The sequence below is a fragment of the Gavia stellata genome, chromosome 9, assembly GCF_030936135.1.
Source record: "Gavia stellata isolate bGavSte3 chromosome 9, bGavSte3.hap2, whole genome shotgun sequence".
NCBI lineage: Eukaryota > Metazoa > Chordata > Aves > Gaviiformes > Gaviidae > Gavia > Gavia stellata.
In genome coordinates, this window is record NC_082602.1 from 35,730,750 (window position 1) to 35,754,908 (window position 24,159).

At 42.3% G+C, this 24,159-nt stretch overlaps 1 protein-coding gene across 1 annotated transcript in view; it reads right to left on the minus strand.

Moving 5' to 3' along the window:
- The window catches only part of FGFR2 (fibroblast growth factor receptor 2), an 82,728-nt gene that overhangs the window by 17,439 nt on the left and 41,130 nt on the right, over positions 1 to 24,159 (minus strand). The window contains 3 exon segments of the mRNA XM_059821494.1: positions 8,637 to 8,854; positions 12,778 to 12,925; positions 13,800 to 13,990. Of these exon segments, the coding sequence (XP_059677477.1) occupies positions 8,637 to 8,854; positions 12,778 to 12,925; positions 13,800 to 13,990 (557 nt within the window).

Sequence of the window (24,159 nt, forward strand, 5' to 3'; positions counted from 1 at the left end):
ACCTGATAACCAAGCCAGCTCAGAACAGCGGTATTAGGAACAAGTGGCTGAATCTATAGTCTTGTTTCTAGTGCACTATTCTGCTACATTTACCCTCCCTTGTAAGCACAATACTGACTCTACCTGCTGCCAAGGCTGTAAGTCTGTCCCATAGGTCAAAAACCATGTAAGTTTTAAATACATTCACTCAGAAGATAAATTAAATAAACTTTTCTCTCTTTTTGCTTATCAAATGAATATTTTTTTTAATCAACTGAGAGTATTTACATGGCCACCCTCAGATACCCAAGTGGATAGCTTATTCCATGAGCAGAGGTTACCAATAAGCTCTCTTCTTCCGCTCACTTCTAGTTGTCCATGTTACCATTTCTTTTGCCAAATCAGCATACAATGTACTATTTTTTGGTGTTACTATTAAATAGAAATTTTCAATTTTTAATTGAAAAATGGTATTTTTTGCAAAGGCTCCCATACTTTCATCAGTGCCAATCATGAAGATCAAATGTATGTTACTGTGTACAAAATGTTGGATTCTGTCACATATTTTCTAAGCATTCAATATTGAAAGCATCAAAAAGCTATCACAATAATTGGGGGATATTTAAGTCTTCAGTTAACTACACTCTTAATTAAAGATTCTGCAGGCAATGTGGAGAAGAGCTCATAAAAATAATTTATAACATCCAATGCTTTGAAATGTAACTCCCTTTGGAGTATGATTTTGCATCGGCCTCAGCAGCAATACATTTTCCTTAGAGCATCAAAGGTACTTAATGATAACTGCTTTGAAAAAGGAGGCAGCTATTCCCATCCATGTAACAAAACTTTTTTTGTTGTGAATGGTGTATCTTCCATAAGGCTCCTTCCTCAAACCTGCAAGCGGCAGCCTACTGTCTGCTGACCGCAGAGTTCCAAGTGAATACGAATACAAAACAAAAATGCTTGTATTGCCACTCTGTCCCCTTCTTTAGGTGTAAATCCTCCTTCTCTCTTCAGGCCATGACAGTCTTGGCCAAGCCCAAATCTGGTGGCCAAGGCAGGATGAAGGTTGTTTCACAATGCCATCGCTGGTACCCATCCTCACATCAGGCGGCGGGAGGTGCTTCTTGGCCAGCATGGTTGGGACCCTGCCCAGGCTGGAAGCCTAGAGCATCAGAATAACTACTGTTCTCAACCTTCGTCCTCATCACCTGGAGTCAACATTGACACCAAGTTTGCTTATGTAAAGTGCCACCAGGCTGCAATTTTGTTCCAGAGGTCTTATAACAAGATAAAAAAAAAGCAATTATAAGCAAACAGATCCTAACGGCATTAGAGTGCAAATCAGTGACACACAGTGAGTGACATGAACACAAAATCCTCTTGTCTCTATGACACCTGATAAGTGCAACTTAGTGCTCCCTTATTTCAAGTCTAATTAACAATTACAGTGTCTCAGCCAACAGAATTACTCGAGCTCCTAGGAATGGGGCTGAAAGACTTCTGCAACCATGTCATGCTCTTACACAATGTATTTTGACAAGACAAGGCTAAGGCTCTCAAACAAATTTCTCATCATGACTCTGACAACCTGTTCTGTTTGAGAGGTCTTTTTGCAGGTCGACATCCTCAAACCCATCTCATCAAATGGGGTTGGCTTCTTGACACGTTCTTCTAAGACCAGAGATTAAGACTGGAAAGAGGTTTCATCAGGAAGAAAATATTAAGGACTGCTGTAAAAAAATTAACCTTGGTAATCAGTTTTGCAGATGACAGAACTTTTTTGATACCAGAAGCTCCAGCTTCTGCATGCGAGATGTGGTATCTATGGAACAAGAGAGTAGAGCTGCACAACTAAGGCTACCATTCAAATAAGAGAGGTGGACTGCTTTCCCCCTTGTCCATCCAACCATCGCTATTGTTAATATTTACTTTCAGCAACTGTAAGTACCTGGCACATTCCTCTAGGCTAATAAATATGGTGATCACTTGGGATACAAACAGAAAACTACTATTAAGGCAGACTACGTAGCTCTGAATAAATCAGTAAGTGAATGCTGAAGAGAGTCCTTCGAGAGAGATGCTGCTGCGCCCAGCCTAGAGGGGAACACACCTGCTGGAGCCGAATTGCTCACTCAGAGCTGCACGGCAGGTCAGCATGAGAACCCGGGCCGGAATTGGACTTTCACTTATTTTTTGCTCATTTTCATTATTTCACTACAGTTTAAAAAATGATGCTTCAAGAAATGAACTAGCTCAGCACTAAGAAATGTGCAAATTTCCACGAACAATGCGGCAACTCATCTGTCCCCCACGACTTCCCCTGAATTTCATTTCTTCTATTTTGGATTCCATTTTTAAATCTTTCTCACTGCAAACCTACCACTAATACTCTACGACCACTTTCTTCATGTTTCCAAAATCCACCCACCAGGCATTTTTGTTGTGAATGGTGTATCTTCCATACAATCTTTATTCAAGATTCAAGGTATCTTGAATCTTTATTCAAGTCCTGGTTTACTTATCCATTTATTTATTAACACTGCCTTTACTTTCTCACCTTCCCTTGTCATTATAGCCATTGTTTTCATGGGACATCAGGAAGGCATGGAAGTGAAGCTGCAAAATTTAGATTATATCCCTTATGTATCAGAAATGGCCCAAAACGTTCTGGGGTCTTTTTTTTTTTTCATGAATACAATATTTGTACTAGACACTGTTCAGATCTCTGCCAGAGTTTCATCTTTTCACTAACTCTTACACTCACAATTCAGCAGTCTTAGCATGGTTAAAACCTATAAATGTAAACTTGCAATAAACTGAAACACTCTGGTGATGCATTTCAAACACAGAAGTTAAATAGTAATAATGTATAGAAAAAACAGATGAAAGACTCTGCCAGTTTCCCTTTTAACACTATTGCACATGTTTACTTCACACAATAACTGGATAATTGGCCGGAGATACTGTAAGTAACCAAAGTGCATTAACACAGATAGGAATGATGAGAAATCCAGAGGAACTACTCATTGTCTGAGAGAAGAAAAATGGACTGTACTCCCAGGTAATATTCTTCTGATTGATTAACTGGAGCAGTACAAGGAGTTACAGGAGCTCAAGGGCTATAAAAGTCTGCTCCAAAAAAGATGAAGCCAACCCAAGCTGGCCTGTGTTTGGAGGAGATTTTCTGTTTCAAAATGGCCTTTCACCTTTTCGGCAATAGTAAAGAGTTAGTTAACCTTTGAACTCATCCCTTAAGCGTCTTTTTTCATTGCATTATAAAACAATGAGAAAAACCCTACCTACTCCCAAGGTCAGTAGACATGGTCAACTTTAATCTACATGTATACATTTAAGTAACAGCATATAGAAAGCCTTTTCCCAGCTTGCTACTTGCAGCACTGCTCTCCAACCCCTTACCATGCAGGTTCAAGAACCAGCGACGCTCCTGCCATGAACCCCACATTTCAGCGTGTGGAGTTGCTTTCAAGTATGTGGATGCTCTTTTTGCTTTCCGTTATGCAAAGATTCAAGGTACATAGGACACAGGCGTACTAGAAGCCATACTGAGTTTTTGCAGCAAGCTTGTAATTGTACATGGCCAATATACGGACCACTTTTGGGTCTACCAGGTGCCAAGAAGCAGCAGCTGGACATCTAGTCAAAGTGCATGAACTTCTTGGGCATCACCCAGCTCACCAACATGTGCTTCTCAGCGATAAAGGAACAAAGCAGAGCCAGGGCAGAGAAGCAAGGAAGGGTACCTGATGTAGGTGAATTAGACATCTTCAAGCTCTACTCAGTGTCTTGGTGACACCTGTTTTAAGTGATGACACTACACTAAGGAGGTATTTTGAGTGCTTAGTCAAAGCAAGGAAGGCAGAAGTCGGCTTGACTCGAGCAGAACACTGAAAGGACTATTGTGGTATATGTTAACCTCAATAGGAAGGTAGACCTCCACCATAAAATATTCTTTGTGTGCCTCCTTTCTGCTTTTAGGAGGCCAGAACCAAGGAAAATACCAGCCTCAGACAGATCTTTAGCTCCCTAGCTGCACCTCAGAAGGAGAAAAGCCCACTGTGTCCAAACCTCACACACCAATGCATGATTATATCCCCATTTTAAGAACATATTTTTCCTTCGGCCAACACGCTGTATTTAATCAGTTCTGAGATTATGCTTTACAAGCATTTCTAAGCAGTGGAGCATTTAAAACAAACAAATCTTTGCTGGAATCTTTAAATGCCATGTGGCAAAATCAGCTGCAGAGCAGTGTGTAATTGTCTGTAATTGATTATGAAGGGTGTTTTCCCCCACTGATGATTTATACCATGTCCCGAAGCCTAGATCTGTCACTTCTGGCACTCATGCTGTGAGATTTTAGCAGCCATGCAGTGATTTCCTATAATTGTCAGTCTTATTGAAGCCTCTGCTGTAAAAGTTAATTTGAAGTCATATGCATATAAATATAATTAATAAGTAATGCTATTAGCTGTTGATAGCAATGGTCCACCTGAGTGACTGGATCTAGAAAAATACAAGGTTAAATGCATTACATGAAACTGAGTATTCCTAATGTAAAGTACTGACATTTAAAACACATGCACCACCCCTTCATGAAAAGCACTCCTTCTGAAACATTTATACAACAACAAAATAAGAAACGAGTACTACTAGGCAAGTCAATGGTTTCCATATAGAGAAATCCAAGGACAAAGCAAGAAACTAAAATAGGTATTAAGGTAAATTCCTTGCAACGTATCCTACTGACAGTTGTGTATTAATCTTTGTATTTCAGAGTCTATTCCTTAAAATGAATGATATTTTTACAGCTCAGTACTACATGAAATACTACATTACTTTACTTGTTCCAGATTACTTTTCTTTTTTTCAGGTTCCAGCTGCCATCATCATTTTGAATTAGCTATTTTGCTGGGTGAGCTTAAGTCTTACTTTAAACCAATCAGTCTTTGTTCATCACAAATGCACTCATTATATCTTTATGAAGGATTAGACTCAACAATGACAGTAGATATGAATTAATGGGAATGTATTTAAAATACTAAGCATAAGAAATCATTCCTCCCTATTTAAGACACGTATATACACCCAAGTTAGGGGGTCCAAAGTTGATAGGTTAACTGTGATAGCACTAACGAAATGCTCTAGTGATGACTAACACTTGTACTTGACTTGGACTGGGCAAGTAACTAGAGGTGGCACCATCTTTTTGCCTGTTTCAATTATAATTTATTTGTTAAAAGAAAAGAAAAGTAAGTTCTACAACATAGATGTATATCCTATTGAAAGCTACTCTTTACCTTTTGGTTCAGTCATTCTGTCACTTAAAGCCTATACCACAAATCGGCTTGTGATGTTCAATCCTACAAATACTCCTTCCCCCTCCCTCGCAGGCTGGTACTTCTACGCAGAACGTGGCTAATACCAACAGAGCACCACACCTCTCTGCTTCTATATAAAGAAGGGGAACTGCTTGCTGGATTTCCCTGTAAGCAGTTTCTATTTCGAAAACCAAGTACCAGATCCTTGTGAGGCTGAGGATTGTAGGGGGAGGGAACTGATAATTCCTGACTTCATCATGACCCTTCCTATGAATGCGAAAAGAACCGCATTTTGGCAGGAAAAAAATGCCTGCATGTGGGGAATGATAAAATCCTGTAGTAGCTCAGACTAAATAGTGTACGAGAATCCAGGCTTGCAAACCAAACCATATGTTACTCAGCAAGACTCTTATCCCGCTTAGACAAGATGGCATCACGGTCGTGCAAATGCCTCTTCGTGAACCAGGATTATTTTCATACCCAGATCCTTAGGGAGCCCGACCCAGCAGCAGAGAGCTTTGAAAACAATATCAAGAATTCCCCAATCTATGGCCTCATTTCTCTGGAATTCCAACAAATCCCATCACCCGATCCCGGACCTCTGCCCAGCTCACACAGTCTACCTGCCACCAGCATCTCCCCTACTCGCTCTCACCCATCCTCTCAACGACTCGGCCACTTTCTCTGTTCCTCCCACACACAGCGCAAAGGCAAGGGAGAACCTTCTGTGATCAATAGACAGAGGTTTAGTGACAAAACCCCACCTGGCTTTAAATACAATCCTCTGACATACAAATAAACTGAAAGAAAGAAGTAAGCCCAGCAGTACAACAAAACAAACCCAGCTGAATAATCCAGAAACATACACCCGTTAAATAAAACACCTCCTGAATTATTTTTTAATTCTTGATTTGTGACAGCAATTCTGAAATCCAAAACCAGCTTTAAAAGATGCAGGAACTAAACAACTGCTGCAACCTTAGAGACCAAGGAGATGCTAACTGAAAAATTAAGGAATCCTCACTGTTGATGAGCAAGTCTTCAGGGACTGCTCGTCTCACCTCTGCAAGCTAATACACACAAGTAGTGAAACCACCAGTGAAATCAGCATAACAGAAATACAGATTTCTTTTAACGCTTATAGTAGTTATATTTTCCTCTATGAAGACAGGAAAGCAGAGAGCCTTTCAATGAGAAATGCCTGTTAATAAAAAAGTACTCAGCAGAATTGAGAGTAGTGGAATTTTTGCTTAGGGGTTGAAACAGGTTCGCATTTTCAAACATATACTGTTTTTCAAAAATTATTCCCACTTTTAAAAGCAAAATGCTGGTTTTGCTACGAAAATCTAGAAAACCAAAATAAACCGATAAAATCCCATCTGACAAGCATGTTATGAAACAGAGATTTTTTTTTCCTTTGCGAAAACAATAGCTTTGGAGAAGGTCCATATTGCATCATTTAATGATAAATAACTAAACTGAGGGCAGCGGTTGGCACTGCTGTCACATGCAATGAAATAACACTCTCCCTCCGAGGGACCATTTCCAGCTGACACAACTGAGCTCACACCAAACCCTAGGTATTTTTTATGCCATCAACTCATCTCTGATTCATTACGATGCTTCTATATTCAGGCAGAAATGTAATAAATGTCTTTTATCTAGGCAGCTGATATGTATCTCTCTCTGGTTTAGTATACAACATTTGAAAAGCCTTCTTTGTTCAGAAAGCTACACAGAATTTTAGCCATAGAGACGGGCGAATTGAGCTGAGGGCTTCTCACCACTCTTTCTGACATACTCAGAGGCAAAAGTCCCTCTTCTTCCCAGTGATTTTCAAGCGAGTAAGTAAAATCATAAAATTACCCCCCAAAAAAGTGGCAAAGAATGTCAAACAAAGTAAGACTTAACATTTTTGCTCACAAAAAACCCCAAATATTTTTCAGATCGGACAAAGTTCATGTCCCCCACCTTGAGATTTTGTAAAATACTGCACTTTAGAGGAAGGTGGCTAAAGCATTACTGCTCTGTAGCATTTTTAACCAAGGAGATTCAGAAACCGTGAAACAAGAGTTCAGAAAAAAGTAATGCTGTTCAAAATCCCAAGACCAAGCTCCACCCTAACTCTGTGGGATCGTGCATCTAAATTTCAAACACTTACCCCCACTGAAGGACTATTTTTAAGGTACTTGTATTACTCTGACAGTGATAATATCCTGGACAGGCTGTAAAAACAGTCTGCAGAAATTCTGCACAACGCATTCATGGTGCGGATGGACCCGCACTCAACCCTCAGATCCAAACCCCCTGACCAGAGCTTGGATCCAACCCCGCAGATGGTTCTTGTTTTGAATAATGAGGTGAACCAAAGCCTCAGATGTCAACACCCTTTCCACCTCTCAGGGCTGAAACCTGGGGGCGGTTTGGTGGGTCTAGAGGTCTACCCTGAAGACCTACTGCAAGACAAGAAAAATTACAAAAGTCACAACATATTCAACTCCAGCTTCAAAAGAAACAAGTCTTTCAGGAGAGCAGAGTATGTGGGAATGGAGGCCGTTTTGGCAAGTGATGGCCTGTGACAAAGCCAAAGGCCTGTTACTTGTTCAACTGGTTCGCTGCTCGGGGTATCGCCCTCTCCAGCGACGCTCATTGCCAGCCACAAGCAATTGTAAAAATATATTTTATGTGATGCTGTTGTGTGCATTTTAAATCTGATATTTGCTTTTGTTCCTCACTCAAAAGCATTGACATCTTAATGAAACTGTCCGAGATCTGATATAGTATCTCCCCTATTTTTACTTTATTACAGTCTTTTTTCTACTTTGAGGTGCTTTCTGGATGCTTGGCTATGAAATTCCCTCCCCTCAGTCTTCAAAATTCTTCCTGGAAAATACCTCTCTGTATCTGCTATCTAGTTACTACAATAATAGTCACCTTAGAAACATTATAAATACACAATTAAATAGGATCCTGTTCCAAAGTCCATTAAGCCAGCAAAAATTTTTCCATTGACTTCAATGAGCTGTGGGATCAGGCCCCAAAATACTTTAAATACATTTTTTTGCCATCTATAGACTGCTAATACACAACATCCTCCATTTTTTACATTTCTCCTCTAACATCCCTGCCTTGATTTCCTTGCCTTGAGACACACATTGCTGTGTTAAGACGTTCTTTCTTCCCACGCCAGTCTCCTAGGTGCCAGATTAAATCCCACCCCTACCGCAATTTGGTTTGATGCTTGCTTACTCCCCTTCCCAAAGCTCTCCTCAGAAGGATGGGCTGGCTTAGTTGTTTGGTAAAAGTTTTTTAAACTCTTTATCTACTTTCTGTTACCTGTCTGCGCAGAGGGATTCGCTTTGTCAGCTTATGGACAGCGGGCTGGCTGCTGAAATCGGGCTTCTTGGTGGTGTTCTTCATGCGGCACAGGATGACCGTCAGCACCATGCAGGCAATTAAGAAGACCCCTATGCAGTAAATTGCTATTTCCAGGTAGTCTGGTGATGTCGGATATTCTTTTTCTTTCTCGGGAGCTGGATTGGAAGTTTTTAGGAGGGAACAATCATGCCACAGAGTTAGCACACAGTACAAGCATAGTTCGGTACAGTGCTTGGAACAACATGAAACGGTAAAACATCAGCAATTCTCGCAGTGACTGCGTGACGTACAGAATACTGTGGATGTTTAGGCCATCTCGCAATCTGAGAGTAATTCCTCTTTCTAGATCACTGCTTTAACTTCTCAGTTTGCCATTGAGTGTGAGCTTGTGCATGTATGTATACATATATAGACATATACATGCGTCTGCCTAGATAGGTAGGTAGATACATTGAAATATTGGATGATTAAGCATAATCTTAGGGGAATAGAAAAAACTGAAGTGTTCAAACTAGGCTCAGGTTCATTTTGTTGCTCAAGTCAAACTTCAAAAGCACTGTAATTCTTTTTAACCACATAAAGACACATCTAAAGATAAAATATTTAATTAGCTAGCCTAAAAGAAAAGTGTCTAATTTCGCAAATAGACGTTTGGGCTTGAGTCTGCATTGCCTGTTTATCCAAAATTTTCACTGAGATCTCAAAATACAGAGGGAAGGCAGGATGAATCGGTCCCTCATCATGTTTCTAAACTCAGGTTAGGGGTTTCAAGAGTTTTTCAAGGACCCGGCTGCCCAGCTGCTTAATTCACTGCGGTTCACGCCGGGTGCCTAACTCCCCTGAGGTCCTTTGAAGAGCCCAGGGTCAGATTAAAAAGCATAGTAACGCGAGCAAAAGCTGAATTGCTAGCAATCCGTTAATTAACAAGTCCTCTTTTGTGAGGACTGCGTATTTCAAGTAACCTCATCAATGGTTACTAGTCTGTGAGATTAGATTTTAGTGGGAGTGGCTCTACATAGCTGTTACTCTGATTGAAACCATTTTGAAATTATCTTCAAGACAGTTATATGTGCAAACACTGTCCCTAATCCCTTATCTGGGATTCAACCCCTGGATAAACAGCATTCCACAGCAATCAGAGGTCACTCCGCAAGCAATGCACATTCAAGCTGAAATTTTCTTGTGCCTCATTCTAGGCTTATAAAAATATTTCATTCAAGAAAATCGGTTAAAAAAATGCTGTTCAAGCACTTGCAAAATGCAAACACTGCGAGCAGAAGCAAGCTCTACACAAGTACTGCTTTGCCTGCTTGGTGACAGACCACGCAGGCTCGGTGTTCACGTAAGAGCGAGATGTATTAAAGTTGCCTTGTTCGATGTATTTTAATAAAGGGTAGGAAATTATCTGCAGAAAGAGGGAACATTTCACTCCCGTAATATGAACCTCAGCAATATGCAACATGCAGGTTTTGTACCTTTTACTTAGGATTAACTATTAATAAATGGTAAGCACAAGATGACCCAGCAAACCTCAGGTGGTTCATGTTTTTTCAAAGGAACTCCTAAGGCAGCTGCCAACAGTTATAAATGAGAAAATTTGACTAGTGTCAAAACCAACTACGGTTACATCTTCTAACAGCTGATAACAATTTTCAGGCAATAAAGCTCATTGATGTTTGTTTCTTTTAAGGACAGAAACATCATCAACCCCAGAACAGCAAGACATGCTTTGCAGTAAAAGCAAATGACTACTTGTTTTCTTAGAGCATGCAATGTTTAAAGATGCACGGAGCCGATTCCCAAGATATGGAAGGCACTGCTTCTGTACACGATCCACTGGCATTAAAATTAGAATTTCCAAAAGAGAATTGGATGATAGGTAAAAGTGAATTTAAGCACACTGAATAGCTCAGGTATTTTAATGAAACAGTACACGACTGTGGCCAAATTAGTCCCAAAGCTTCATAAGAAACTTTGAATTTCCTCCTCTTGAAAAAGTTTACAATGATTAACGTGCTGATTTTCAGTTATCTCACTGAAGCGCTTAGGAAATGCAGTTCCTTAGCATTTCTGATGAACATTTAACAGATGTAAAAACATTTCAATTGAGTGCAATAGCCATTCCCCCCACACCTTTTTTTGTTGTTGTTTTTAGTTTTTTGGAGCAGCAAATACGTGACAAGACAATTCATTGGCTTGAGACAACTGTGTTTAAATAAATCATTGTAAAAGTCCTTTCCTGAGACAGAAGCCGTGCTAATTTTGCAGCAATCAACAAGGGGGGGGGGGGAGAAAAGAGGAAAAACCATGGAAAGAGAGCAGTGTATACCTGGCAGAACTGTCAACCATGCAGTGTGAAAGGATATCCCAATAGAATTACCCGCCAAGCATGTATACTCCCCAGCATCCTCAAAAGTTACATTCCGTATATAGAGAACCTCAATTTCTTTGTCCGTGGTGTTAACACCGGCAGCCTAAAAAAAAAGAAAAGAGGGAAGCAAGAGAAAAAGCTAGACATCGAGAGAATTCTTGTGGATAGGGAGATGGAGCCACAGGGCTTTGCACTTTGTAAAGGCAGAGGTGTAGAGATGCAAAGCTCCTTCCCCATCCACAATCCCTCATCCAAAAGGCGTTTACCAACAGGTCCCAGCTCACCTCAGAAAGTAATCAACACCCTTCACCAGACCTAAACTCACCACCTAAACATGCATGCAATCAAATGACATGGAAAAATTAACCCACAAAGCGTATTTTTTTTTTTCTTCTTTTATAATACAAGAAAGTTGAAAGAAAAACAAAGAGAAAGCAAAGTAGGACAGAATGTGGCTTCCTTCACAAGTAGTTACCTGTTTCAGAGGAAAGAATGTACTAGCAAAATATACTCTGAAAGGAATAAAAAAAAAAAAAAGGCAAATTCTGCTCCAAAAGACACAACTTAGTAGCTGTCTTAAGCCGTGTATGGTCCTTGCATCATCCACTGCACTCCACTTAAATACTGTACGTTGTGCAGTGTTGCCAAATAATTTAGTCTGAAGTCTGGTAAGTGGTGGTTTGCTTAGAAGCACAGTGGAAGGTATCTCAGCTCTTGGTCAAAAAAGATCAGTTGTGGCTCTCACAGATGTGGAGAAAAACTGGACCCCAAAGGTTCCAGAACCAGGAGATGGAAATAAAATGTATTTTTCTAAATCTTAAGAGACTGGAAAAAAAAAAATTCTGGAAGTTTGTTTTTTTCTGGTCTCCTTCCAGACTTGCTAAGTCTCTGGCTTGACAAGTCATTATGCACCAAACCAGTGTATCGGTGATTATCCAGACTTGTACAAATAGAGTAAGTCTTAGACCTGGAACTTTCCAGCTGTCCCAAGGTGGGCGCAGCAGGGCATCACTGCCAAGGTCTCGGTGATGGAGGTTTAGAGAAATTATTGTTTGCTGCTTTTTGTCTCTGTTCCATTCAAAAATGTTACTTTGAAATGCATGATGAGGGAATAAACACATTTTTACCAGACCATTTTAAAGTAAATTTAGTTGTGACTTGCAGTGGCACTGTTGCCAGTCTCCATTGTTACTGATGGATTATTACCCAGTTAATAACGGGTGAGTAACAACTGGAAAACCCTCCCACCCTGCACAATCACAGGTGACGTGGGAAGTTATAAGTGACTAAACTGACCCGACTTATGCTTCAGTGGTTACTTATGTGAACATTTCATATATATATACACACATACGTGTATATAAAGATGTACGCTAATTAGGTCGTAATTACATTATTCAACACATATCCTATATGTGAACTGCAAAGTATGCAGAATTAACAACAAAACTGGACGCAAACACACAGACACAAAGACACCAAACACAAGAGAGAATAAAGAGCAGCGTCAGAAACCAGTGCTTATGGTACACACAGAATATTGTGGGAATTTTTCCATGGCTGCTGGTGTAATACCAGTTGCATCACCGAAGGAGGATTACACATATACCACAAGGCCAAAGAGTTATCCTACAAGCTGCCTGCAGTCTCCCAAAGCACCATTTTTTCCAGCTTCTACATCCAGCTTGCTTTAAAAAACATTGTTACCTTGAATACTTGGCAGAACAGAGAGCCAGGCAGACTGGTTGGCCTCCCCTATATAATTGGAGACCTTACAAATATATTCTCCAGCGTCCGCCTCTGTCACATTGTACAGTGTCAGCACTTCAGCATTGGAACTATTTATCCCCGAATGCTAGAATAGACCAATAACACAGGAGAACAATGTCACTGCTGCCCAAAACGGACACCAATCTGTCTACGGTCCCACCACCAACACGTCATAAGAATATGCCTTCCACTTCATACAGGTATTAGCGTCAAAACATTGAGGGTTTGGGGTTTGTTTGGGTTTTTTGTTGTTGGCTGTTTTTTTTTTTAAATCTGAAGCATCACACGAGGAGTTAGAAAACAGCAGCGTGGGGGAAAAGAAGCACCTGGGCTGGTACATCGGCGGCGTGGAACAAGATGGTTTAGAGCTGGCTGTCCCGCCCGCCAATGCGCTGAGTTTTGGCCATGCCAACCAGCTCGGAACATTTTGGAGTTTCCTTGGTCAGGCTTGCTCAAAACGCCTGCCAGCAGGAATGACACCACCGATACGCCACGGCACGCCGGCGAAAAATGGACATCTCTGCAGGCTCAGCATCCAGAAAACCCAGTCCTGCCAACAAGCTTTTGGCAGCAGGTGCCACGTTACTTTGAAATAAAGAGGCTGAAGGAACGTGAAAGAAATGGAGTAGATTCTCCCGGCTATGTTTTGGAAGCGCTCTACTGAAATGTAAATGTCAATGATTTTCTTTAAGAGGGTTTTCATTTTTTTCTGAATAAGTCATGCCTGAAACGTTCAGAGATAAAAGGACTTCACAGAAGTAAAAAAAGAGCGGTAGTGTCTATAAGCTGCACAATTAGCGTTTAGACTATCAAGTGTTTATCTAACTCATTATTTCATTTGTAACATAAGCACTTCCATTTTGAAAAGAAGTTCAGATCTCAAAATTCTTGGATTCACATCAAATAAACCCAATGCATTAAAGAAGTCGTCACCATCGCCGGCATCTGTAAAGCCTCACCTTTAAAACCTGAAGATACGGCAGTCCATCTGGTCCGTATTTACTACCATTCTTCTCTACATGTTTTATCCACTGAATATGAGGTTGAGCATCACTGTAGACTTTGCAGACAAACTCGACGTCACCTCCGACGACTGCAGAGGCATTCGCTGGAAGGCCAGCTTGGAGGATGGGCCTGTGCGGTGATCGCTCTGTTCGGGTGGGGAGGGGGAGCGAGAAGGAGCAAGAGAGAGAGAGAGAGAAATAAAGATGCATAAATAAGCAGAGCTGCCAAGAAAACTGTAAGTGAACTCGAGCCAAAAAGCCCTGTAAGTCTGTTGGCTGACTCCTCCGAAATAACACTGCAGCCAAAACGTGTAACAAAAACTACAGTTCAAAGGAGATGACTTGAGCACTACACTTGTAATATAAAGAATAGCTATTGGGGGCAGGGGAGAAACCTTGCTTAAAAACTTTAAGTGTTTTTCATAGTTCAACTTGGCGAGAATTGAGTAAAATATCTTTTTTTTTTTTGAGCTATTCTAATAAGTGCCTCTGAGTTTTGAAACATTCTAATTGGACTAAACCTCCACAAATCAGGAAGAAAGATTATCGATTAATTTTAAAAAACTGATTGATATATTAAAATAAACCAAAGGGAATTTCTCAAAACGAGCAGCAGAGTCCTCAGCACCGAAACTCCTCACGCAGGATGCGCATACCAGGCAGCTCGGCTTTTCAAAACGCTCTGACCAGTCCTACCACGATAGATGCTCTCTACTTTACCCACACCCCGCAGCAGAAATACCCGCTCTTTCTCATTCTGAGCAGGACACAGGGAAATACAGAGTTCTCTGGAAAACTGCAGTGTATTTAATGTGAGCCAATAGAGTTTTTAATCTATGGATTTGCTTAAGTATTTATCAAATGTTCTTGGCCAAGCGTACATCCCTGAACACAGCGAGTGCACCCTCTATCATCTGGGTACCCAGAGAGCCGCTGCAGCCAGCGTTCCCAGCCCAAGTTTGCGGATGCGAGACACATAGCCTTTGGGCAAAGCATCGATGGGACAGCGAGACAGCTTTCCACCACCCTCACTAAGCCTGATCTAAAAGCTGCTAAAATCTGGGTGGTGGGCAGGGCACGAGCCCAGCTCCCCAGCCTCCAAGGCCACCCACAGCCCTTTTTGGCTGGAAAACGCAAACGAGCGAAGCATAAAAACTTTTCATTCAAACATCGCACAAGAGAAAGTCCTCAAAATGACCACCCCGGTGACCAAATCTCTGTATTACCCAGTGAGCGCGACGGACACTACCACCCTCCCCAGGAAACCTTCAGAGAGCTGCGGTTTCAGCAGCCGAGCTGGGAGCTCGCCGCCTTCTGCGTGCAAACTTAACTCTGCCCGTTTCTTTTCGGAAGAACGCAAAGTTAATGCTGACCTACACATACTTCCAACATAGGAATTAGAAGTAAAAAGCCCACTGCCCATCCCCAACCTGAGCTGTCCATTCCCCCCTGCTCCAGGAATTCTTTCGAAGATAAGTAAAAAACAGCAGACCTAAATATTTATTTTTAGAGGCTGTACACCGTAAAAGCTTTGACATTACGAGCCAAATCAACTGAATTTCAAATCAAGCGTTCCTTCTTAAACATACTAGCTTCCAATAAACTGTTTCACAAGCAAACATTGCGAGTGTAATAGCAAATAATGATGCCCGTGGAACAATGGGATCTTTTATACAGTCCAATATATTTGGCACGCGGCAAACATCTACTGGGAATTTATTCACTGAGGCTACGCTGGCAGCATACTACAAAGCAGCAGTCTTATTTTACTTGTGGCAAAAGTGCATTTGTGTTGCAGTTATTAAATTATTCCATGGCTATGTGTGTCATTTTCAAAGATCTAGGAACAGTTTAATATTTTTTAATTTGTAAATTACAGTAGAACATATAAATTACCATTTTACAGTTCTGGAGAGAACTTTTAGTTTCTCACCTTATACTAAATAAACTCTAATTCCATCTCCCTCGCTCCTTCATTTGGGTACAAAAACAGCAAGCAAAAATCTCTCTTTAATAGAAACCTTACACCATCTTCCAAAACTTATTACAGCTGCCTTCAGTATAAAATGAAACCTTAGAGAATGTTATTTAAAATGTTTTTTAGAAGTCAGTAGGCCTCATGTTTCATTTCTCCACATCAGGGTTTGATTTCCTTTGTGACCTTATTCTCTGCCCTTAAACAAACCAGAGAACGAGGCCTGAAACATCTTGGAAAAGTTCCTACTATGCCAGCATCAACACACGAAATGTGTTTAGTTTATCCCGATAGCCATCAATGATTTAATCTTTTATTGACGACTGTCAAATGTTTCCTCTACCAAAAAAGAGGAGGCAAAGCAAAGAAATAAAAGCAAAGTTCTTACGTTCTCGGTCCCAAATTCCTTTAAAAAAAAAAATTAAATAAAGTGCGTGTGTCTGTATAGCTAAGACATTTGTAAAATCTCTTCTCTAAGGGTAAATGTGTTAAAAACAAACTTTAGTTGCCCTCCACCGTATGGAGCAATGGTTAGTGTTTGTCACCTCCCCCACTTCAGGGGAAGGGAGTATTCCTGTGCCCACACAGGCAAACGACACAGAAGTACATAACCATCATCATGCAAATTCAGCGGGGTTTCATGACAATCCTGGAGCCCAAGGACTGCAAGAAATACACTCAGTATTGGGGAAAATAACTACATATGGAGAAACTTCCACTAATTACAAAAGACCAAGTATAACTGTGTCCAGTATCATTTCTTGGAAATAGCCATTTCAGGATGCTGTCCTGCCTTTCCTATTTCTCTGCAGACCGCACACACCAAGGACTCTGCTTAAGCATAGGTACTGTCAAAACCATATTCATAAATCTCGCACCACTATTTCGCGTTTAAAATACAAGCCTTACGTTTGTAAGCAGATATCAACACTCAAACAACTGGCTACACTTGTATTAGATGGAAACGGTGTGTTCTTTTTCACTAAAGACTAGCCAAAGACTCAAAGTTGCCTTTAAAAAATAAATCTTAAAAGCTGGTGAAACTAATTTTATCATTAGCCTTACATAACCTAATAATTATAATCAGGATCATCACTAAACTACAACGACCATCTACATCTCTAGTTATTTAACTCTGACAAATAGTATTTTCATACAAAACAAGTTGGCAACCAATCTCATAGCTCTGTAACCCTACTGATTTCAATATTCCCCTTGCTCATTAATATTGAATTGAATCAGAACCTCAAGAAATCAATCTTTACTATTTGACCACTGAAATTTTAGTGTTTCACTCTCATTGCTAACACAGCATGTTTCAAAAACAAGTCAACAGCATATGCTATAATACAGAAAATCACTCCATAGATTAGCTGTCTTCAAGCATACTAAACACTACATCATAAGGACCACAGAAAGCAGTCGATACTAATTTTATTACCATAAATATTACTTAGTGAACTACATACAGATCTACAAGGTTTTTCATAGATATGCCCTGCTTTCTTAAAGAGACCTTCCTGGTTCAACTGAAATGTAATAATTGTTTAGAAGCGAATGTAATGGATGTTTCAAAAAATGTTTAAACTGAAAAATATTTTCTGTCTATTGATCTGAAAGTAATCAAGCCAAACTGATAATTACGTATAAGCCTCCATACGTTACATTTCATTTCTATTCTAGTTCTTCCCGAAATCTATCTTCATAACACTTTTTAAAGAGAAAGCATGCTTAACACTGGATCCCACCTTAAGAGACAGATACCAGCTTGCTTTCTCCAACTTGCAGTTTAGATACAAAACCAACATCATCCCCATTTGAGGAGTCAATTATCTACAAAAGGCAGAGCGAAAATGATTGCTCACGTGAGGAACATCATATTCAAGGCTACAAGCATCTAAATTTTACACCACCATAAAAGTAGCCAGGGCTTGAGCATTTCTGCTCAGAATTGCTTGAGCAATTCTGCTTGCTTATCTATAGACAAACAAGACTAGCTACCTGAAAAGACGACTGATAAAGGGACCTGCCCAATGGCTTAGAAGAAACTGTCATTTAGCCTGTTAATGTTAAAACTTCAGAATACATTCCTCCAAGAGAGAAAACTGCAAAGAATCCAGAAAGGTGGAAAATTCCAAGTTTCCAAAAAACTGGTACAATGGAAAAAAAAAAAAAAACCTGGCCCAGGAAGCTCCCAGCCCCGCAGGACACCTGGAGATGGGTGGGAGCCCATCCTGCCGCAGATCACAGAATCACTAAGGTTGGAAAAGACCTGTAAGACCATCAAGTCCAACCATCAACCCAACCCCACCATGCCCACTAAACCATGTCCTGCAGTGCCACCTCCACACGTTCCTTGAACACCTCCAGCGATGGTGACTCCACCACCTCCCTGGGCAGCCTGTTCCAATGCTTCACCACTCTCTCTGGAAAGACATTTTTCCTAATATCAAGATGATGGAGGAAGAAGTGATGGAGGGGAAGAACTATCCTGGAAGTGACTACTGGAGCCTGCACACTTCACAAGGAGTCCTGAGAATTGGCTCTTTAAGAAGTTTAAGTGCCTGGACAGGTGGTTCCTACAAAAGGGCCTCATCTCTCTCCCACCCTTGGCTTTATCTCCTCCAATTTTTTTTTGCTGACTAGCTGCAGCCAACACAGAGGGAAATCAGAAAGGAGAGAGACAGGAAAGTCATGATGCAAATGTATGAGTTGAAGATGCTGGGGTACGGAGGTGGGTGATAGGGGCCAAAAACCAAGTCTCACAGCCAACAGAGCCCAGAAGATGCGATCCCACCACTCCGGTCCTACCGCGAGGGGTGCGGGGATGGAAAAACTGCGGGAAGAGAGGCTGCTCGCCGAGCATGCTGGCGGAGGGAAGATGTAGGGCAGGATTTGCTGTTGCCAGAGGCCAAAGTAGAGCGCATTGTGACTGAAAGAGTGGCTCTGCCACTGCTGGAGTGCCTTGGCAGGGAGAGGAGACAATAACGCCGGAAGGGGTGAGCTCCGGGGCCCATCCCAAGGCCAAGTCTCCTTAGCAACCTGGCTGTGCCAGGGGCTGAGAAGAGCTCTGGTAATTGTCTATCCACGCCTCCTCGTCACCCTAGCACAGACAGTTCAGGACCTTTCATGGGAGCTAAAAGCCAGAACCAAAGCCCATTGAAGTCAGGGGAAAAACTCACATGGAATTCAATGGGCTTTGCATAAGGCATTTGATTCATTTCACCAAAAATGAAAACTACTCTTATTTTCTCCTTTTGAATGTGCTTTTTTCCTCTCCTTGCAAATGTGTGATTCAAGTGCAGCCTCGGAAAATAAAAGCTGAATAGCAAATGCAAGACCAAATGTGAGTTCTGGGGACAACGGAGAGATGATCGATAAAGGGGTGGGGAGGAGGTATAAAAGTTACCTAATTCTTTTCCACAATTTTTCATTAGACACATTTATCAGCATCTTTAATACCAGTTTTGAAAAATTACTGACTCCTAAGGAGTCGTCTTGATGGCTGCCACTGTAAAGCTACACAGGGGTCCCTCAAGAGATTCCTCTCAGTGCAGGATCGGCAACCGTTCTGGATCGATAGCCCCTGATAGAGGTTCTGTGTATTTGGTCATCACTGAATAAAGAATGAAGCAGTTCCAGCTGTCTCTCTGCTGAACACGAAACACAGACCTGCTGTGCCCTCTTCACTTGCCCTGGTCAGCCCATCACGTTCAGCTCTAGTTGCTTATTTTGCCTGACTCTGAGCGTGGGACGTCCTCAGCAGCAGGCTGGACCCTGTTCGGTGACAACACTGCCCATTCCCAACCACCTTCCTTCCGATCGTGCAACATCTGTCGCTTTGGCAAATGCTAATTAGCCTGTAAATTATGGGTCTCAAAAGCATCCTACAGTGTTTTAGCCCAGACTGTAATCACAGGCTCTTGCCTTGTCTTTGGCTTAGCATCCCAAACTTGCAAGACTGACTCTTCAGCCTTAAAAATCAATCACAGCTTTTCATCATACACTTGGACCGAAATATCTCTCCCCCGTGTTTCAGTAGGCAGCACTCTCCCACCATTTCCACTGAGCCACGTACCTAACACAGGGGGTCCCTGAAGGCCACCGAGCTCAGGGAGCAGCACTGCTGATGGAAGAACGTGTTGATACATGGCTTTGTCCCCAGATTAACTACGTGTGTGTGTCCTCTCCTACCCAACAACACGTCACGTCTGGGGATTTCCTTGGCAGGTACTTTACAGACAGATGTACATGTGCCCAACACATCCCTCACACCACCAACTGACCCACGGACGAGCCTCGTGGAGTGGGAAGTCAGTGGTGTCACCCACCTCTGGGACACCCAGAGCCCCCTCCTCATGCCCTCTTCCAAACTATATCCACGGGATTACCAAAACTGCTCCAACAGAAAATGCAGTTATATGGTAACTTCTCAGCTGACTTAACCACTGCCTGGAGTTGACAGGAAGGTGAAACCTCTCAGGTATAGCTCCAGCTTCCCACATGGCCCAGGGCACCCCCTGCCACCTCAAAGCTGAAATATCGTTTCTCCTCAGAAGTGGCACTAATGGCCATTTCACTCACGGTTTGAGGAAACACCTCTCTCTACCTGTGCAAGCCACTCTGTCTCTACGCTCAATTTTTGGCATCCCTGTTGAGACTGTACACGTACATACTATCATTGCTGGCTCTGATGATGCTTCTTGGTGGTGTGGATACCTACCACCGGGTGAAGGGATTTCCTAAGGCTACTGGGCCAACCACAGGCTGTCAGTCTCTGATCACTACCTATTTGGGCTAAATATTAACTCTTAGAAGAAAGATTCAATCCTTATCAATCTCTCACCCTTCAGTGAGTGAAGACCTTTCAAGTTTCTATCCTGCTCTAGCTGACAGCAAAGGAAGCAGTCTGGAAGGAGAAACACAAGGATCACTGTCCTTCATGAAAGATCCCACCTACACGAGCTGCAAATCTGGTCTCAGTTCATGAGCACTCCGAGGCTGGATTAATTATTGCTCTCTAAATTAGAGCTCTTTTGAGGAGGGTTCCAGGAGCAGCCAAGGCACGAGGAGCTGCAACGCAGACTTCTCTATAGATCCAGCATTATCCAAATTCATACAAAGGACTCTACTTGAAACTACACTTGCTCTCCATACCCCTCGGTGGAGGGGTGTAGGAGGGGTCTAACCAAGCAGATGTCAAGAGTCACCACAGGAATTTCCTCCTTCAAGGTAGCTTTCTACACACTGGCCAAGCCAAACCTTCGCTTCCTTTCTCCAGCAATAAGCAATTGCTTATGGGGGCCTGTGCTCTGTGAAACGCTGGAAAGAAAACACTGCTAACTCCAATATTTGCTCCATGGCATGGAAGAGTAAGGTTGAGTGCTGGTTGCTCTTTCCAAAGATCAGAAACAACTGAGCAGGTGTACGCAAAACGCCTCTACTAATTAATGTCATAGACTATATATACGTGAGCCAGGAGCTGAGCAGCTTCTACCAGCTGCACGTCAGTTCGGTTTCCTTTCTGCATAATGTGAAGCATTGTATGTTGTTTATAGTAAATTCAGAAGCGCTGCTGAACTGTCATGTTCCATTTATACGTACATACATACACACCCCTCAAATCATCGCTTCCTAGGTAATTTATACATGCCAAGGTAGCATCCACAGCAAGTTAGGGACAACGCTCTCTTCCCAAACTCTGCAAAATCAGAAAATGTTTTAAGGCTAGAAGGAATAACAGATCGCTGTCATTAAACGCTGAGAGATAAAGACCATCCCTAGCAAGAACGCTTGATAAAGAACAGGAGCCTTTCAGGCAGACTCGCAGAATAGCTTATGGATCAGACCAGCATTACCACTGATGATGAAATCATGCCTTACAAATTTTGGCATCTTTTATCAGTAGGCATTAGCCAAACGTTCGTACTTTCAATGTTCCTGTACAGCAGGAGTCTCCATGTACAGCATTTCCTATTGGCCCAACGCTCCTCGAAGAAGTCATCTCAGTGGCCAAGAGCCCAAAGGGGTATCGCTGCAGTTGGAGCTCCTGGCCCCCCCAGGTGAGCCCGGCGAGGCTCGCAGCAGCACAGGCATCTGCTCATGCAGATGGGAGTGAGGGACTAACCTCCATAACCACTTTCCAAACTCCCTCTGTCCTCAAATTTAGAAGGCTTTCATATAAACTTGAGGCATTTCTTTCTGCTGCTGTCTCACACGCTTCATCACCTCTGCTTTGGTTCGTGGACCAGTATCAGCAATCAGCGTAAAGTGAGACAGCAGGGAACCAGACTCCATATATTCCCTGCTGTCACTAAATACTTTCTCATAAAATTGAACATTTTAATACTGTCTACTAAAGAATTTCAGTTCTAAATGTCACAGACACCAGAATCGGGCAGCCTCCTACCCACAGCAAAGCCTTTGCCACCCCACCCCGCTTCCTTGCGCCACCCAAGCCCTCCTACTTACCAAGGCCAGCCGAGCAAAAGGCAACGCCTTTTTAAAATCTCTACAGAAACTAAATCAGGTGTATTCAAACTCTTTGTCCTTGGCTTCACCACCTTCACCTCCGATTTGAAGTAATGGCACGGTTTTTCCAGCAGGCAAAGCTCCCACTGATGTTATCCCATCTGTCTCTTTGGATAGCTCTACAGCACAGCTTCAGCTTGCTGTCCTCTGTGCATCTTCGCTAAAATTCATCTTTGCATAACACCTTTACAGCGTAAGTTCATCTGCACACCCCTTTCTCATATGGCAGCAAGCCAGGGAAAAGAAAGCAAGCAAGAGTGACTTACTTGGCTTGATATGAAGCCCACTGATGTCATTGAAAACAGTAGGGGAAAAAAAAAAAATCACAATGAGAACTAGTTAAAAGCTACCCTTTCAAATCACACGTATATCAGAGCGTTAAAAGAGACGGGAACATCCAGCAAGCCCAGGGCTAAGGCAGGCAACATGAACGCTCTTGTTTTAAAACGTGAAATTATCAACAGGGTTTTAAGACCAGCTTGTCTTTAAAGCAAAGCCCTGTTGTCAGGCTGACGCAGCGTGGGTTTCATCAGCCCCGTGGAGCAGAAAAAGTCATAGTAGCAAGAGTTGTACAACGCCGATCTTGGAGCTCGCTTGCAGTATTCCTCACACAGTGCACGCATAAGCAAAAGCTTCATACATGTCTGAACAAAGAGGGGAGAGGCCTTATTTTGGTTTGAAAAAAACACAGGAAACGGAACAATGAGAAGCTGAAATTTTCATTGAAATTCTTTTCAGTGTGCCCTAAAAGAAAGAGGCCACAAGAGTATATGAAAAACATCTTGTGACTTCTCACAGACAAGTGGAACATTTTTATTGTTCTGGCTGTTTCCAGAGACCGCATTTTTACGCGCAGAGATATCATCCTTTGTACTGTGCACAGCTCCCAGCACTCGGCTGCCTTATAATAACCAGAGGCAACGCTGGGGTCCAGCATCACTGGACTGGGCTCTCCAGTAGGCTCTGCCAAAGGTTTACCATACACCTGGCAAAAAGCATCTCTCCCACAGGGATGATGTCCTCTCCCAGCTGCAGTGGGTTTAACTCACCGGTACACCCAGCGATGCCATAAAGCCCATAGTGGGAATTACTGTTGCTGTTGTTATTGTGACCTGACTGCGTATTTTTCATCCTCCAAATTTCCTTTCCTGAAAACAGCTCTGCCTTTAAAGTAAAATGGAAACGATTATGTAAACCTTTAAAAGCCGTCTTATATTTCTACACTCCTCCCCCTTTTCTTACACAGCACACTTGCTCTATTGAGGAACGCAGGTGTGAAATTATCGGAAGGACCGTGGTATTCCGCACCCCCGGCTAGACACGGCTGAGCAGCCGTACCTGTGCACGGGCGCTCAGGGCAGGAGAGAAGCTCCAGCTCCCAGAGTTTCAATGCTCTGTGCTGGACCATCCTGGCTCAGCCTCAAGACGTGTCTGTGTTGGACCTCACTCAGCCTTCGGGCTTGCCTCCCATGGTGATGAAGTTTGCCATCATGTGGTCCCCACGTCAGGAGGGGAGATGTCCCTCCATCAGGCTCATACTCATTTCTGCAACGCAGAATCCATAACCTGTTCTGAACGTTGGACCAGATGCCGAAGACGACTGCTCTTGGGAAGACCCTGATTATACGCATTTGTCATTATATTTCAAGCAATTCAGGTAAATCCAGGTAAAGTTTGCAAGACAGAAGATGCAAGAGCTTTCAGAGCAAGCACTTAGGCTGGACACGCTTGGACGCAAACTTAGTGGAGGAGGAAAAGTCATTTGTTGAATTATTCATTCAAACGTAGACGTAGGAGGTTTTCGCCAAC